We start from the raw sequence: 19,591 nt of genomic DNA on the forward strand, positions 1-19,591 counted from the left end.
AGCTTTGAGTCTCAATGTCAAGCACCAGAAAACCACAGCAGAGAACTGGTGGGAATGCCTATCACCAAAGCTGCATTTAGTTGGAGAAGAAAGGGTCTGATAGAATCTGATGCAGTGAAATTGCACTGTCTGAGAAAAAAGAAACATTAAATCTTATTTTTCTTTTTGTTTTTTAATTTGTGAGAAAAAAAAAAGTGATCATCTTAAATGCAAGGAGGGTAGAGTTATTTCTCTGTCTGCCAGCAGGGAAGGGGCTCGTTGAGGAGGTTAGATCTGATGCATCCTCTGCTAGTTATGGTTCCAAACAGCCATGGTCTACAAAAACATGATGTAGCTGGGTAAATTAGATACCTTGCAGGAATATCGGAGCTACATCATAAGAATCTGAGATGGAAGGCTTTATGTAATAGAAAGGCACTGAGCAACAATTTAAATAGGACTTTAGTTTTTTAGAGGTCCAAGATCTCTTATAGGTTGTGAAGTAAGACAGGAAGCACATTTTGGAAGAAACACAGTTCAGGTACCTGGGGGACAAAATAAATCCCCTCTAAATGTGTCTTCACTGGGGGACACTGAACACAGATATGAAAATCAGGCAAGGTGAATCCAATCTCAGATACTACTAGAAACATTACAGAGGATGAGAAACATTTTAGCGTGAGGACAAGACAGCATGCGTTTTGTACACAACTGGCTTTCTTTTTGTATATTTTTTGTGAGGTTGCAGAAAACATAAAATTTTGTTTAAAAAAAAATCCAATGAGAATCTGTACATATGTAGGAAGAGCAAAACATTCAGTGGTATATCTATAATATCAAATATCATTGTTTCTGGCCTGGTGATTCCAAGCCTGGTTTAGAAACAAAAGCATCCCAAATTACTTGCAGATTACTTTCAGCAGGGACTTGAGCCTTCTCAGTCTTCTAAACACAAGAGCTTTTTATTGCTTTGTCCTAAAATGTGAATTAGAAAGGATTTATTTTCTCATCAGTGTATCAAAGGCTTATTTCTCAAATGAAATGTTTTCCTTCCACTATGCTCTTAGTGCTAAAATATTTGGGAAGCACTCTCATATGTTCTTAAACAAAAGGAGCTTAAAAGCTCCTCAGTATGCCTGTGTTTGCAAGACTAAAATTTCCCATACTCTTTTAAATAGCTACTAAACTTTTGGGAAACAACTTTCAGTTACAAAGCCTCATGTCCAGTCCTAGTTTAAATGTTATTTAACTCCTGAAAGCAAAGTATGATTAGAAATGGTTCTCTATTACCTAGCAGCTCTGCATTTTCACAGGTGTTAAAGGCTTCTTAGCCTACAAGAGGTGGTAGGGTGGACGTTGTTCTTCCTAAAAGCAATGGGAGGCATCAGTGAGGCTTGTGTCAGTGTAACTGATGGCTAGTTTAGCTTTGTCTTTACTGCTGATGGTGTGTGAAATGTAAAGAAGTCACCTTGATTCTTGGAGCTTTGGCTGAGCACAAAAGCTGAAGTTTGAAGAAAAAAAAATATCCCCTTGTAAAGTCAGCAAATATGACATGGAAAATTATGGATTCCTACAATTTTGTATTAACATAAGCGTTCCTAACTAGATCCTTCTCTTAAACACAGTGTTTTGGAAAACAAATGGCTTACCACGGTAGTCAGCTTGGCCAGGTACACAGTGAATGCAGGGAGGGTGAGAAGGACAGTGGCAGAAAATCAAGTTTTCACAGAAGGGGTCTGGATGCTTTCTTGCCTCCCAGGGCAAATTAATTCATCAAACCACATTCTTGTGGCAACAAATGAAAAGGAAAAAAATAAACTAAAGCCAGTTATGCTCTACTTGTCAAGGTCATGCACTTTCCTTGGGGTACAGATGAATAAAACATCATACTTTACACACACCACAGTTAAAGTGCGGTGAGACGTTTGTGACTAAGAAAGATATGTCTGTCGGCTCCCTCTGTGATCCATCAATCAATCACCCACCACTGCTCCTATTGGTCCCACAGGCCTAGCCACTGCTTGGTACTCCAGCTTGGGCAGTCTGAGGCAAGGATTGACAGGTAAGTAAGGAACTAACCACTCCACACCTTTAGTCTGACTGATTGTCTCTCTCCTAATTTCTGGAAGCCCTACTTTTTTTATATATATATATTTTTAAATATACTGAGATGTTGAGCTTCATCTCGTCCTTCACAGGTGACACCTTCACCCCAGCACCCCTCACTCACCAAGTCTGGGCGAGGTAATTGTGTTGACATTAATCTTCTCATTGCAGACCTCTTGGTGGCACTGCCTGTAGGCCGCTGGCTTGGACAGGACAGGACACTCACTGCCATGGCGCCCGGTGACTTTGTGCATGCACTGCACAACACGTGACTGGAGGCCCTTCCCACAGGTTGAGGAGCACTGCAGAAGAGAAGAGACTGAGACATGGGCAAAGCTGAACAGCTTCGAATCACATATACACGTACAGCATAAAAATAACTGCCAGAACTGAAGCATGCAGCAGATCAGTGGCTAAGTATGGTGCTGAGGACTCAACACTGAGCATACTTATTGACAAGAGACCCTTCATAAAGCTGTTGCATTTGTCCATTAGCGTTCTGCACCTCCCGGTGTGCTGCATGCAGAAGAACAGTCCTAACATGGGGTTGTCTTTCTGTGTGGATTCATTTCACCCTGAGTCCACCCACACTAGCTGTCTCTCTGAATGTCCATGAGGTTCCAAGAGGGCTGAGGTGCAATTCTTTCCATCAGCCGCAAAGATGCAAAGCTGAAAAATGACAACTGCTGAACACTGCCCAGGAGCCTCCCTCTTCATGAGGGACACAGTAGAGCTGGTTGCCTTAGTTTAAACACCTTCTCTCAGACTTTGACTGTCTGACAAGGTTACTTCCACAGACCAGATGACCACTGCAAGGCACTGGTATCAGGTAACCAAGGACTACAGCAGAGGCAGTCAGCTCCTACTGCATGCCCAGACCCATAGAGAAGCTCTGTTCCAATATATAGGAGAACACATTAGGTATTCAAGTATTCACTCCTCTATCCCTGCTAACTGTCTGGCACTTGTCTGTCCTCCTGGGAGCAATTGCAAATTGTACTTCGTGAGTTTTGGCTTCTATTAGCCAAGAGGCCCAGCCTGTTTATATGCTCTCTTTGTTGCCATACAATTGGAGTCCCTGCCTCTCCCTCCCTCTTCCTCTGGCCCAGTCATTTCTGATTTACAATGTCCTACTTGCACGCAGTTCAATTTTAATAAAACAAATGCAGTGAACACAGCGAGGTGCACCAGCTGGAGTTAATAAAAGAACCTTGTATTTAAAATAAAGAAACAATAGGTTGCAGGACTTTGGTATGATTCCTATTTCTGCTAGAGCCACACACAAGCAAATGATGGGGAAGAGGAGGTGGGGGAAAAGTCAGGAAATACAATTAGGATGGTGTCAAAATGATCATGTTTTCTATCCTCTGCTGTTTCTGAAAAAGGTCAGTGCAGTGGAGCTCTTTCCCTGAAAAACATTATCATTTCAGACCGATGCTTCTTAAAAATGGCAAGCCAGAGATTTAGGACACTCCAAATATCAGCACCGCTGAGGCTGGATGGAAGTATGAGCGATATGCATGCAGTGTGGGTGACGGTAAGACTAGAACATAGGGACAAAAGTACCCGTGGATGCATGCACTCCTCCACCTCCTCTCCCATCTGTTTGTTCTGAAGTATCCTAAGAAACCCCTGCTGCTTCTCAAAGACCATATAATGCAAGAAGCATAGCTTTATTCTGGGCTAGAGCACACAGAACTTCGCCTTCCTGTGTGGATCACTGCAAGATCTGATGCAAAATGGCCTCACATGAACAGAACATTAAAATAGAATTGGTGGGATCCTGCTTCAGACAACCCAGCACAGAGAGATATATACGTATACAATGTGTGCTCTCAGTTCTGCACAGGAGGAACTGTAGCACCAGTGAAGCTTGCTGACAAAAGTAACACAGGCTATCTCTAATATTCATCTTTAGTCATTCACATTCATGACTTCTTATTAACAGGTTTCCTATATTTGTTGTACTCACCAAATGTGCATTTACTTTTCTCTTAAAAGAAAAAATGTGCACCTGTTCTTTATTCTTACTATATCCCTCACTGCACTTCTCTAGCACTGAATTTCTCCAAAAGAGAGACAAAAGATGCTTTCCTCATAAGATGAATAAGGTTTTCAGCTACTGATATACAAACACTCACCTACCTTGGTCTGTGTTCCTGTCTCTGCATTTGTTAACCAGCAAGGAGGGCAAGCAGTGAAACTTTTTCCACAGATACTGCCAACTCCAATCCTCAGACAAATAACAGCAGAGTTTTGCCCGAAGCAGTTTTATTCCTTCTCCTGGGAGACTGGGATCATCACCTATGCTATGCAATTAGTTTTTCACAGCCAGGAAGACGGATTTTAACATCTTTCTTGAACTCTTTTGGGCTTGGCAGTTAAAGGAAGGTTGGACATCTGGCTTATTTTAAGATGAAATTTTCAACTCTGTACTTGGATAGTCTCTTTCCTAGGAATTTCAATAGGAAATAGGAATAGATACAAAATACATACAAAGGGGGAATTGTTACTCATGCTGCTCGATGAAGAGAGGACATCATTAAAGAGGCATAAAAATCAAACTCCAACTGAACAGCAAATTCTCATAAATACCTTTCCTCCTACTCTGGACATCTAAATGCACTGCTACAGTCTCTCTGTTCCCAGATATTTATGGAACAATTAAGTATATCCATGGAAAAATTTTCAGGGCTGGATTCACCCTGACAGAGGACCCTCAGGACTGGACACAGGTATGAAGTGTTCAAGCAGGGAAAACTGCTGCAGCCTTCTTGCTAACAGGGAACTTCTAGGCTGTCAAGGCAAGGGCATATCACTCATGGCTGAATGGGGCTGGGCTGCTGGGGCTGAAAGCCTGCTCCAGCCTGGCACCTGATCCAGCTTCCACTCTGCAGAATGCTGGGAAAATATTGAGTTGTCACAAACACTGCTGTTAACAAAAATACTCTGAAAATCAGAAAAGCCTATAAAAGCATTGATATAACTCTGAAAACATGTGTGTTTTGATGCCACAATGGAGCAACGTGATCTGTAAATGTGGAGGATCAGCTTTGGAACATGCTGCAGAGTGGTGCAGATCTCTGTCTTCCTCATGAGTTGCTCTGCAAGCACTGAGGCAAAACCCATAAGCAACACATCCAGTCTGGGAAGCCAGGGACTCAGGCAAATGGCTGAATAGACACTAGTGGCAAACAAAGGAGTGTTTTCTTCCCTTTCATGAGGCACTGCCAATGATATCAATATCACAAAAATGCATATGCAAAATTCACATAGTTAAGCCACAACACACTAAACTGACAATATAGCCATTGTAAATTAGAAATCAACCCACATGCAAAGATCAAAGGCTTGTTCAACACTGGAACAAGGAGGGGGGTTAACGAACAGTTAGGAAAAGTGAACCTAATGAGAGCTCTTTTAACTCCCAGTTTAAGCACTACTTGAGAAGGCAAAAGTAGTACAAAAATGCCTCCATTCACATTCTTTGGCAGTAACATGCAAGCCAGTGGGGATATCCAGAAGGGAATAAACTCACAAATTGTCAAGGCAGCAGCTGCATTCATCAGCTTAAAGAAGATTTACTCACAGAAAGACTCCAACCTTCAGACTAAGCTATGATTTTTCAACTGGAATGCTATTTCCACCTTAGGATACTCTAAGAAAGCTTGAAATCTACCAAAGGTGATGACAGGTGTCTAATTGCTTTGAAAGCAAATGCCTCAGGAGAATACTATAGGTATTAAAACAGAATGAATTTACAGTAAGTGCTGGGATCTGTCAAGGACTTCATCAACTCCTGATCTACAGAAGATAGCCAGAAAAGGAGAGAGGAATAAAAACAAATTAAGCCAGGGCAAGCCTGCCTTTGGGCAGCTGTAGCAATAGCCAAGAGGGACCAGCCCAAAGAATCCCTGTATTGAGGATAATGGGGACAAAATAAAGGACAGATTTACCAGAACAGAGGACAGGGTGTGATTTGCTCTGGATTGAATGGGACAACGAAGCATTGCTTATGCCTTAGCTGAGGACTGCTGACCTGGCAGGGATGTCCTCAGACACATCACCTTTAAAAATCTCACTTATAAAAGAGACTTGCTTCTTCTGGCAGAAAGTCATAGCATCCCTTCAGCCAATCCAGAACATACTACAATATTTATAAGACGGATCTGTTGCAGGGAGAGATAGTTCAAAATGACAGTAATAACTAAGCTGAAGGCAAGGTTTTTTTTCTTTTTTTTTTTAATTTTATCCATCAGTCTGCAGGCATCTGATGTTTAAAGATATTGGTTTGTCCCCAGTTTGCTGAAAGATGCCGAAGCCAAGGATAACACTACGGCTAAAGCTCCAGCATTCAGAGATACAGTCATGCTTTACTGACTTCAGAGCTCAAGTATTCAAGGTGTTGGGATAGGGCAGAGAGATTTTCCCCATGGGGTTTTATTTCTTGCATCTATGAAAGTCAGAAAAAAACCAAGACAAGTTCCTATTAACATCATTCTAACACAACACTTGAGATGAATGACAAACATCCTGTAATTTAACTGTTCCTGAGACCTTAACGTGTGTGCTCTAAAAGTCAGTGCCCTTAACATCAGGCTTTTTAGAAATATTGCTAATTTAAACTCAAGAGTTTTAACCGAAAAGCATCATGCAATATACTTTCATAAACAGCAGTTTGACTTTCACTATGGCATCATGCTAGTGAAAGAAATTTCTGTCTTTTCATTGATAAGATCTAATCAGCCCCAAGCAAACTGTAAGCTGTTTTTCCAAGCTCTCCTGTTCTTTTCTTTCTTTCTTTTTTTTCTTTTCTTTTCTTTTCTTTCTTTCTTTTTTTTTTTTTTTTTTCCTTTTAAACCCTGGATCTGTAAAGAGAACATATCTGGTCTTGCTTACAACAAACTATCATTTGGAAACTTTTGTGAAATGACTGATCTGTTTAACTTAGCCAAGAATAAATGCATACCCTTCTGACTCGATATAGGAAGAAACAATAAATTACAGCAGAAAATGCTCGTGGCTGATGTGACAGTATCTTAGAAGAAGAGAGAAGCAATCTTTGCAAACTGCCTACAGCTGTGCTTTCAAACTGCATGACCCTGAGGAACAAGACCTGACCAGCATGTCTCCCTGCATAATTATACATGACTGTGCTATTCTGAAAAGTTCCATTGTGCACAGAGTTCTGAGATTATGAGCAGAATGCATGAATATTCAGGGTATTGTCAGTGTTCCTAACTACTTGTGCAACACAGCTCAGGTGGATGCTAATGAGGAAACGCCACTTAATTCATTATATCAACCAGACAGAATTCATGCCATAGCATCATAATGTATCAGTGTTGGAAGGGACTCACAAGGATCATCACGTCCAACTCCTGGCTACACATAGGACTACATAAAACTCAAGTAATAAAAGCAAAGATGTGAAATTATACTGTATTGCCTACAAGGTGCCATATTCTAGCATACCACCTATAGCATGTGTGCAGTGTTTTGATCTGTGACAAGTAAAAAGCAGAAATCCTCCACAGTTTATTCCATCTGTAGAACTTCATGAAAATGAAGCAGAAAACCACTTCATGTAAAATGCATAATTGAGCTAACTTCAAGTAAGCTAGGTAGTAAAAGAATACTGCATAGCCATGGAGACACATAATTCCACTCAGGCTGACTGCCTGAGAATTGCCTTACTTCTACAGCATATGCACTCAGTGCTGAGCAATGTTTTTATGAGCTACATGAACTACAGTTGCACACTAACTACTGTCACAGATGTTATCCTGAAAGAGAATCTTAGTAACTGAAGCTCCACTGAACACATCTTTAAGTTACTCATCCGTTAATAGGCAATGCTACCTAAAAGCAATTTATTAAAAAGAAAGTAAGTAAAGATCTCATTAGGATTATTTTATTTCAGGAAGAGGATGCTCATCTCTAGCATGTAGGTTCTGGCTAGGTGTTCTCTAGACAAGGAGCTACTCAGATCTGAGATATATAAAGAACACCACAGCTCACCACTTTGCATAGCCAAAAGAAGGGATCACCATCAGGTTGACAGCAATTGTTCTTTAAAGGCATTCTGGAAAGTTGTCACCTTAATGCCTCACCAGTCATTGTGAAACTCAGTAGGCTTTTGGAAAGACTACAAAATTATAGCACTCCCTGCTAGTGACACATACTGCATGTTGTAAGGATTTGAGGCACAAAAACCTCTTCAGCTGCACAGTACAAACATCAAAAAATGAATTACATACTGTTCACCTCTTTAAAGACATTATCCTAAATACTGTAACGTCTCAGAGTTACTCAGAGAAAATGAATGCCAATATTTGAACAGGCTTGCCTTTCAGGCTTTCTTCTTTTTCACATTAAAAAGAGTAAAATAGTCACAATAGAATTCCATTTCAAATCCACTGATCTTAGTGGGAGGCTTTAATTCTCCATCAAAAAAAGCACTTAATGAATGAGGCTTTAAAATAAAAGATATCAAAAAAGAAAAGTTATTTTTCCAATTAATAGGATCACTGGAGGCTGTATTGGAACAGAAGACAGTAACACTATGAGAGAAAATACCCCACTTCAAACGGAACACTCATGAATATGGCCTTTTTGCAGCACACTATCCATTTCTTAGGAATCATCAAAATAATTTGTACATTCCCAGAAACTCCAGCAGAGTTGAGCTGTGCAAACTGTTGTGCAAGAAAGAAACTGTCGTTGTTTCAAAGGCACGCTTAGGACTTGGTTTCTGCAGCTTAGAGATCACAGGGGAATTACACAGCCAGCACTATAGTCTGCACCTTTTCACTTCTCATGCCCTAGTTTACCTCTATAGCTACATTAGATGGAGCTGAGAGCACAAGTCTACAGGGTCTCAAACTTGTTTTAGTGTTGATACATGATTTTTACACTTCTGACCATAGGAAAAAACTTTTCACACATGGTGAATGGAAAATCAGAGAGCAAAAAGAGAAGGATTCATCTTAGTGAACTAGCTCTGTTTATCTTAGTGAACTAGCCCTGTTTACTGTCCCTTTGCAGTCAGTGAGTGGAGGGATCAAAGGGCAATTCAACCTTTACTAAGGAGAGGAGATAATGCTATTAAGACAAAGACTATAAATGTTATCTATTAATTCTCCCAAACAAAGCACCTACCTGTCAGATGGTGAGGACTCAGTGATGTGAATTCAAGTAAGTGATGGACTCACAGCCACGTAGCAGCCTTTTTTGTAAAACAAGCACAAGGTTTTCTCCTACACTGAGGTGTATTTTATTCCAGGCTTTTCCTCTATGGAAATTAAACTAGAGGTGATGGTTTTAGCTTATCGCAACTCAAGAAGGTACCATTCTATTTGAAATATGCATAGCTATCACTTTTCATGATGCTTTCCAAAGTCTTTACTACGATACCAGCACCAGCTTTCCTGAATTCAGGACTGTCTCTATGTGATATAACCAAGTTTGAGCCATTTGTTCTTATCCTCTGTAGCCAGGGGTATTTTGAAGATTAACTGTTGGCAAAAGAGGCTGTGATTTGCATATCAGTATCATAAGCTGGAGGAAAAAAGCCACAGGGAATTGGAACTAGTAGTACAACTTAGAGCAGTCCATTGGGGCAGCAGTTAGGTTTAGGATAGGCTGATGATCTGGCTCCCAGTTATGCTTATAAGGAGAGCTAAGGACAGTTAGAACACAGAAGCCTGTTGGGCCCTCTCTAGTCATATCCAGCTGTATCACTTTCTGGAGATCAATTTGCATCACTGAGACCCCATGGACAATCTTTCAATATCAGCTTCTAGCTCTGGTGCTGAATGCACACAAGCAGACATAAATCATAAGTTGCTTGCCAAGCCAAAGCAAGTAAGAAGCAGGAAAAGGTCTGTCAGCTGTGATGTGTGCCTGCACTGCTAAGCAACCATCCCTCCTGCAGATTTTTCTCCCAGTTCAACAAGAAAAGTTATTTGCTTCAAGGTAGAAGATGATGAACTTAGTCGTGACCTTTACGAACAATTAACAAGTTGTCCATGGTTTATCATTAACAGATGGTGGGTCAAGCCATGAATTTGTAATGAATGTTAGAACAAAGGACAGATTGCTTTTATATTTACAATAGCTTTGAATACACCTCTCAAACCACAGCTGTCCTTGATTTGCTCTTCTTATCATATAACGTGAGTTAATCATTAAAACTGAGGCATATAGAGGATTTTGTTGATGTTCCCAAACATTTGGAACTCAAAAAACGTGCCTTCCTGGCAGTGGAAAACTTTTGAATTTTTTTGAAAGCAAACAAACAAAAACAACAAAAAAACAACACTTTTTTTGTGTGTGTGTACTGCAAGGATAGGGGTTTTATCTCTTAGAGAATGCAACCTACTGCAAGCCTGCCAAAATAATTAATTTACTATAACAAAACCCTTGTTACCACCCATTGCAGTGATTGACTGCTGATCTGCAGTATGAAACACCTCAATGTCTGGCACAAATACAGTATTTTTGTTATAGGAAATTAGATTTTTTTTCTCTGTATTGTTAATATTCTCCTGGGATGAGAACCTGTAGCCAGTATTTCATAGGCTGGACAACATACTGTAAAGAAATTGGCAGTGATGTACAGGCAGGTCAGGTGGCTACAGGTAATTTTTCACATGTATTTTATCATTACTGACATTATTTGGCAACAAGAATACTTTTTAAAATCGTGCTTTGCCAAGCTGATCATTACTACCGCTGTGCAGATTCTGCAGTACACAACCATTCCCAGCTCAGTAAAAGTTGTGCCCGGGTGTTCATAAAACATGTAAAATGGTAGAAGAAGATTTCTCCTCCACTCCTCTCCTTTCCTCAAGTGGAATTCCAGCTTGACATGCCATATATTTCTGTTTTCCCCTAGAAGTATGAATCTGTGATGGTTCCTACACAAGACCCAAAGATCTCATACAGTCCAGCAGATCAGATTCTGATCTGAATCACATTGGCATAAGCTTGCAGTAACTTAAGTGGCTGAATCAATCTGCATTTACACCAGTGCCAGAAAGATTGATATCTGACCCACAGTGCTGAGTGAGACCTTTGGCTTGTGGCCAATGGATTGGAAAGAAGAATGAAAGACAGTTAGCCTGGATTCACGTAGGGTTCTCCAAGATTAATATAGGCCTTATTATTTACAGAGCATCTACTGTAACTGTAAAGGAAAATAAAGAGGCAAAGTCAATATATTACAAGGCTTCTATGTGCCTTTCTTCTTCTAAAAATCTTTTCATTGGGCTATGTAAAATAATAGGTTAATGAGCTAAATTGTTGACTGAGGAACAGAAGTTGCATGTTTTAGCTTCTACCAACAAAACTGGAAACGCATCCTTGTGAAAATCTGCACTAATGATGTAGTTAGTGTATCTTGCTTGCAATTATGCCTTCCTTGACATAATACCAGTTAAAAGGAGAACAGCAAAAAAAGTGAAATGGGGAACTCTGAACCACTTTGTGCTATTGGCTTGAAATACAATACTTCAGTCACAAGACATCAATAGAGTATGTTGAGGCACATAAAACAGTGAAACAACGAAGTAAAATTGAAAATGAAGAAAAATCCATTGAAGTCTTCTGGAAGATTACTCCTGCTATGTGCTCTTGCCTCTTCAGTTAAACCTTAGAAGAATCCATAAGCCAACTGGAGAAAAGGAACTGAAAACATACAGCCTTAGCTCATACATCTGCCCCTAAATGATCTCCCTGCTTCATCATTCCAAGATCAGAAGGGGAGAGTGCTGAGGACAGAGTGGGGAGGCCTGTGTAGCTAAAAGGCAGTCCCCAGTGCTGCACATCTTCAAGCACAACTGCTCTTTGTCACTAACACAGCTAGCTGGTCCATCTAGGCTGTACCTCATCTCCCTGCAGCAGGCCAGCAACACACTCCCACAGCATCTGGGACATCTGGTTCCACTGCAGGAGTCACGGCAGACTCCAGCACAACACAGTCTTGCAGCCTTGAGCACACGAGGAGTACAGACGCAGACTGTGTACCCTGCAAAGCTTTTGAGACAGTCACATTCTATCCACCAGCTGCCTGCATGCTTTACAGTAATGTAATCGTTTACCTGAAGTTTGTCAACAAAACACAATTAATTGTGAAAGAATGAAGTACTATCTTGCTAATGCATCCGAGGCATGGTTTCAGCAGCTTAGGGATCTGAGGCAAGAGCTGGGAAAGTAAGCAATCTATGCCTGTTCTTTTGACTAGCACAACTACAACAAAAATGTAAAAATGTTTCTACAGCTACAACATTTAACAGCTCAGATTTCAAACACGCAAGAAGTACTGCAAAGCTGAAAGAGTGTATGCGATGTTTGTTTCTTTAACAGAATACAAACTGGATGTGGAATTTCCTTTTGGAAGAAAAGACTGAACGGGAGATGACTTGGATTCCCATTTGTGTATTGCATCATACAAAAAAAAAAAAAAAAAAAAAAGATGATATAACGAAGTGCAATTCTGAATAATCCAGGCAACAGTAAAAAATAATTTCAGGTTAACACCTTCAGTGGGTCTCTCGCTTTAAAACCTGCCTTTCTGCTCGGTTTGAAGACTCTCAGACCAGGAATATTTTTGTTATGCTGTTCATACTACTGCTGCATTTGTGCTAAATGATAAAAATAAGATTCTTTTCTTTAAGAAAAGAAGATTAAGAGGGAAACTGAAAGTTTAAAAGTGCTAGCAAGTAGAAGGTTATCATGGTTACTAGTAACAGAACAATACTCTGTCTCTGCAGGTACATTAGATAGTATGTTAATCTCAGGCTTTGGACTAACAAAGGTAACTTCAAAGAAATTTTAAATAACATCACAAACCTGGACGTATGTGTTTGCAAAGCAAACTAGATGTATCAGCTCCCTGTGGCACAATTCAAAGAAACTGCAAGTACACTGGGAATGCACAAACAGCCCAGACTGATTGCTAAATCCGCTCCATTAGCTCCAAATCCCTGCACCTTCTGAATGGAACAGGATCTAAGATCATACATAGGATAAGTGTGTCCATCACTGTCAGCTATAGCAGTTCTTGTTTGTGCCTGTGATCTCGTGACTGGAGGTGTTCTTTGTAAAGGTCTGGGGAGCTCCTTAGGCAAGTCTTCTCACGCACAGAATCTATGTATTCTATAAACGCTTCTACTACTCCTCTCATAAAAATAACAGTCTGCCACTATCGCTCAGAGAGCCTGTTCTATTTACAAGTTGTATCTGGACATGGATTTTTAATGAGGTTTTGCCTCTTTCCTACATGACCTTTAGGTATCCTCAAATGATCTTAGTTTGGGACAGTCAAGGATTGGATACCAAGTTAGCACGTAAGCTGTCTGCACAAAAAGCATCTGTCCCTCATTTTATCCTGTGGTAATTACTACTGATCATTTAATCTTGCTTCCTTGATGATTGTTAACAATAGAAACAAATCCACAATGCAGTTAATTGCAAAAGGTTGTTGCTTGTTCCGAGATCAATTTGTAATTGTAGAAGTTTCCATCTCAGCACAAAGCTCTCTCACAGTTATTTTTATAGCACTGGCAAAACAAAAACAAAACAAAACAAAAAAAGTTTTACAATGGGATTCTACTCTGAAATTGTGAATTTTAAGGAGTTCACTATAATTTAACTTCTGAAGACTGTATGTTTCTTCTTAATGGACAAATTGTTTAAGCCAGACAACACCAGAAAGGAATTGCTGATAGCTTGTAAGGTCCTTCTCCTATGTCTGAGCCCTGCATTAAAGCTGCTGGATCCTGAAAATGAAAATCCTGACTGGATCTGCAGAGAATTCCACACCAAGTATTTCAGCTATCTGGGTTTTTGAGGCAAAAAACTTCCTCAGAAGAATTGTATCTATCCACGTCTTTCTCAAACCACCCAGTGATGCTTTTAGTTCACTTCTCTACTTAGAGGGTAACAATCTAATTGTGTGATCCAAGTGTTCATGTCATTAACTAAGATGTCTAGAATTTTTAATGTTCATTATAAACCAAATCTAAGTCCAAGAACATCTGCTGGATTTGCACAGGGTGAAATTCCTGAGAAGCTGAGAGTTGGCACATGTTCTCTGCGGGCAGCAGCAGACCACATAAACAGCACACAAACTTCTGTGCTCTTCTGCACAGAAAAGATCCTGATCCCAAGTTAAGAATTGCAAATAACAAGTGATTTTGCACTGAACTTGCACTGCTCATAAGCAGACACTAAATCTATCAACAATGCTATTTACTGTGGCCATGCATGACTGCAGCCTTTCTAGCAGCAAGCCAACCTCTTTATCAGATGGGAACCATTCATACAGTACTGAACTTTCAATCCATGTAACTAGCGAATACACAATTATTTCATATTCCTCCTATAAAGAGAATCCGGGTCAATTCTTCTGCCAAAATCTTTTAAAATTCCACAAATAAATAAATAATGTTATTTCACCTGTTAACACACAGGAACTGTTTGTTTTGGCCAGATTGTGTGGATTCTGTGTGCCAGGCTATGAATAAAATAACGTTCAATACTCTAAACATTCTGTGATACAAATTCCTGGCTCAGCATAAATACAGATCTTTTGTACATAGCTGGTTCTTAAATCACGCTCCAGCACTGACACCATTAAATCCATGCATCTCTGACACGGTGTATCTATAAACATTGGTAATTCCCAAACATAATGCAAAAAATGCAATTGCAGATAAGCCAATTTGCCCATCATGGGCCTCTGCTTCAGTGGATTTTGCTTGCTGGAGTTTGGGTTTTTGGAAAGCAAAATGCAACTACTGTATCCCAGTGGTTTCTGCACATGCCGTACATTCCAGAACAAAAGTAGGCCTTCTGTTTCAAGAGCAGAACAGTTACAAAGATAAGAGAAAACAAAACTGGAATATAATATTCCTGGGAAATTTCAAGTTTTTATACAAACATGAAATTGGTAATGTAAAGGATGTTTTACGAACAACACTGGCAAAGGCTGAATTTTTTACATTCCTGGGCCTCCTTCCCAAGCAAAACTACCTGTTACTTTAAGATCAGAATGCAAATACAGAGCAGATCCTGCACTAGTTTAATCCACTGCATACAGGATTTAATTCCACTGATGTCACCAGAGAAACTAAGTTCAGACAGATCTAAATGAAGGTGAAATCCAGCCCTAAGGAAGGGACTGATGGTTTTGGCTCTGCCTTTAAATACAGGGCATACTTTCATCTCAGGTGGTTGGAATAAGTCTGGGACTGGATTGTGCTGTGTAGGTCTCAAAATAGCATGAGATTCAGTTGTAGAGCTCTAGTTTTGCTTCTGCGGTAATAAAATGGTAGACCATCAGACTCTGCCACCAAGATCTGCATGAGAAGAGCAAACAGTTCAGCAGTGTGTGCCCTCAATTATCCTTTGTCTCTGTATGAGTCTGCTAAAGCTTCCTCATGCTTCTCCCCAGATGAATTCTACTTAATTACAGTTCTCCCAGACCCTCAAACTTATCACCTGTAGAATAAGAGGTGTAAGTCTCAGCTCTCTTCTCAGCTGCGTACTGATGCTGTGAGGGAGACCAAACTTTCATCACATCCTCTCTGTGAGATTTCTCTTTTTCTCAGTGACTAGGTTTCTAACTTGAATTCTAAATACTTAACTGATACACATACTTGAAGAAACAAAACATCTGCTATTTTCCTTTCAGACTGCCCAGGCTGGGCACGGGATTCCTCGTTAACTCCCCGCAGTCCTGGCAGATACTGTTAATGAAACTCTTTTTGTAGAAGTCAACCTGTTAGCCAGATCGACTCAGAACTGGTTTTTTGAAACATGTAAAACAGAATTGCTTGTAATTTCAGAATTGCTCATGAAGTAGCCTTTTAGTGCTAAGAGCTGAGTTGATGGATGAATTTTGGCCTGCGGTGAGAATCTTCTTTTTTCAGGTGGAAGTTGTGTGGGCTTAGCCTTTGAACGGATAAGATGTCCATTGATACTCATTTTGAACCTGTTTGTTGACACATCCACAAACCTGTGTTGCAATATTTGGGTCACAAATGGCATAAAGGGAAAATCCCAGCAAAAACTTCAATCAAAACCAGTTAAACACTTCCTTTCCAAATATTTAAACTGCAGAACAGACTGCACATGGAAGCACAGCATACTGAACATCTTTGGATTTAGAGAGAAAATACTGTGCACTGCTCACTAGTACCTTAGACCAATCGCCTGTTTTCCATTCATAACAGCCTGTGTGATCCTCACATTCTTCCTCATCTCTTGGCCTGGTGGCTGCATCACATTTTCCTTGAGAATTTGTACATGTCACTGTTCTTTTTTGGATCCCTTTGCCACAGTCTGCTGAACACTGCAAAACAACAGGTAGATTTTATTATTTCAAGGAATCATGCAACAGAATTTTTATTTTTGTAACATATCTGAAAGGAAAGCTTAGTTTTATGCATACAAAGAAAACCTGATAACTTGCAAGATTTTTCCCCAACAACTGAAACCACTTTCAAACATGATTAATTTGAAAAGTATGAAATACACTTGTGAAATCTTCTACTTATGAAAAATAGCACTGTGCTAGAAAAGATGTTACTAAATATCTAAATCTTGCATTTACGAGCTCATTATTCATAACAGAACTGCCATATACCTTTATGTATCACGGGAGTAAAATGATGATGAAAAATTCACTTTATGTAGTAGGGGATTGTGGTTACAAAACCAGCTCTGCAGTGCTGTTTGTACGTACCACGCTGAAGTCACCATTCTCACACATGTTCTCATGTGCACACATGTGACCTTCACTCTTTGAATTGCCACCTCCTCATCATCATGATGTTAATTTCAAAGAACTTGAAGTGTACAAAGCAGATCACTCAGCAGAGATGTCACTCAGTGAACCATGGAGTTGTCATCACCTTCCAACCATGGCCAGAAAGTTGCCCACACTCATCAGCAGGTACAAAAGATTGGCTCCTCAACATCTAAAGCACAGGCAGGGACTATAGGTACACAGCAGGCTACTAGGGCTGCTAGGATCAGTTGCTAGAGAAAGACTTGATTCATGCATTTGGGCACTAGTAACAAACATCCATGCAAGTGAACAAATCCTGTCCACAAATATTTTAATGCTTAGACACTGTTATTTATGCACTTTGAAAAAAGCAGAAATAACTGGTCACCCATTTGTTCTCTCTGACAACGGTTGACTGGAAATTCAGTTTTACTGGTGCATTTGTCTTGACTGTAATAGGTGGGAAAAAGACACTGTCGTGAATTGAAATGGAGAAACGTTTTAAATAATCAGTTCAGTCACAGGTTAATAGATCTACCAATGCTGATAAAGCCATCTATGTACTTGCTACTACACAGCAGCACAGCTAGTCTCTCTGCTCTTCATTTTCATGCCACTGCAGTGGTTAAGGGTGAGAAATTTTCTTAAAGAGCCGCTGGGGACAGGTGGATGGAAAAATGATATATGTACAAACTGAGATAAAAACTAACCTTCTCTAGCATGTCAAGTTCTCCCCTTTAGGGGATCGGCATGGAAAAAGACAGTTGAGTTGACACTGAATAAATAGTGAAGATATGAGATATTCTGTGAGGTCTTTTGAACATAATCCAAGAAGCTTCTCCATCCAGGGGGTCTATGCTGGAAACAAGCGTCAGCTTGATATAAATTACATCAAATGAACAAATCTCAGCATGCCTGTCTAATCGTCTTAAAAATACAATCCAGGCAGTCTGACCTGCTGGCCTTGTTAAGGACATGAATGACAAGCGTTTATGAGCTGGCAAGCAAACAGACATGCCTTTAAATACTTCAGAGCACTACAAAGTGACTTCTTGAAAATCTGGGAAACCTTCCACTTAATTTACTATGTGCTGCTCATGGCATGACCGCCTTACGGATGTAACATCTTTGTAACAAGCACAATTGTATAGCTGTGTTAGATACCAGGATGATTTCTTCCAGTCTTTGCACAATTCCAGAAACTGCTTTGCTGGAATCCTCAAAATGCAAGAATTGCCAGAAAGCCAACACCAAACTCCCTAGATAGTACCTTAAAGCCATGAATTTGCCCTAAGCAGTACAGCTTTTCCCATATTAACTATCATTATCCATAAGTGGGCTCCTTGGGGTTGTTCTTGTTCATCTCAAACTACAAAGAACAATATATAAAATCATTTAAATGGTCCAATTTACTGAAAGTAAATCAAACTGAAGTAGGAGGATTTTTCACAGTATGAGAAATCTCTAGGTGGGTTGTACAACTGAGTTTGGGAAAAAACACCAACTGTTTATTCTTCCCGCAAGCTTCTAAGTCATTTACAGATTAGTATTGCATTTACTTTTCCTAAACAAAAGGTTTTCAACAGATCTTTGATTGTCACATATAAATCACTCCCTTTAAGAGGTTTTTTTCTTTCCTCAAGTCCTCTGCCACTATGAATTTTTTCTAATGTATAGATTTTACAGAGATTGTAAAACAAGATAGTCTACTAAGTAATATAAGGAGCCTCTTAGTGTCCAGTTTAGATAATTAAGTTTTATTTTATTAACAAATTATTTATTCAAATCCCAGAAAGTTTTGTAAAGGAGTATCACAACTTTGCAGTTAAGATAAACTCTTTTACTTGAAAGAAACCCATTATTTTTTTCTACTCGTGTTCCCTAACAGTAGAAACATTCACCTTTTTGTGACAGTCTCTATTTCTGTCATTAAAAATGGATTAAGTGGTACTTTGTCCAAAATAATCTCAAGTGTTTGGCAATAAAAGTGGAACTTAATTTTTTACACACTGAAGATTGTAATGGAATTTGCTTTGAGAACACACATTTTTGACTGGGGACCAGACACCAACGTGTTCAACTGTTTTTTGTTGTATAACCAAAAGTTCAAAAACACATAAGAAAATTGATTTATAAAATGTTATTACTACTGTGATATTTTTTTCCACAATATCAGAATAAAATGAGTTACATAGACACAAATACAGAAGATTTCCAATTCATACAAAATCTTCTGTAACTTGACTTACTCCAATTAAAAACAAGAACACAGAAGCACCTAACGTTGTTAAAAGACCATGAACACTTCAGTGACAAAATTCACCATGTAAGGCAGGTAGGAGCTGCCTTACTATAGCAGACTAGTCTGCTATATACACTGCTACAGCTCACCTTGTATAGCTATAAGAAATAAAAAGGGCATCATCTGAAAGAGTTATTTTTGTAACACGTGAAAGACATACCAGAGAAATTATTAAAACTCTATGTATTTCTCCACATCTTTTCAAATCAGGTAAAAGAATCAAATGCATTAGTGAATAGGTACAGCATCCTACTGAAAGGAAACACCACTCTCACCTAACTAGCTCACTTGCCAAACAAAGATTTTCTGTTCAAAAGGTGCACAATGGATCCACACTGTATTTTTGTTAAGAAACGCTGTTCTTCAGTGCCAGATCCCTGATATCTTGTGTTCTGTGACTATTCTAA

General features: G+C 39.5%; 1 protein-coding gene across 5 annotated transcripts in view; it reads right to left on the reverse strand.

Annotated features, from left to right (window-relative positions):
- ADAMTS17 (ADAM metallopeptidase with thrombospondin type 1 motif 17) overlaps positions 1–19,591 on the reverse strand; it is a 165,046-nt gene that overhangs the window by 4,738 nt on the left and 140,717 nt on the right. For 4 of the 5 annotated variants that reach the window (XM_015292261.4, XM_015292260.4, XM_040706475.2 and 1 more), the window contains 2 exons: positions 16,292–16,444; positions 2,210–2,387 (listed from right to left, as the gene is read on the reverse strand). In XM_015292261.4, the coding sequence (XP_015147747.2) occupies positions 2,210–2,387; positions 16,292–16,444 (331 nt within the window). Of the gene's footprint in view, positions 1–153; positions 955–2,209; positions 2,388–16,291; positions 16,445–19,591 lie in introns of those variants that run through there. The other variant, XM_015292262.4, reaches the window with a different exon arrangement.

This window comes from Gallus gallus, chromosome 10 (genome assembly GCF_016699485.2).
Source record: "Gallus gallus isolate bGalGal1 chromosome 10, bGalGal1.mat.broiler.GRCg7b, whole genome shotgun sequence".
NCBI classification, from domain to species: Eukaryota; Metazoa; Chordata; class Aves; order Galliformes; family Phasianidae; genus Gallus; species Gallus gallus.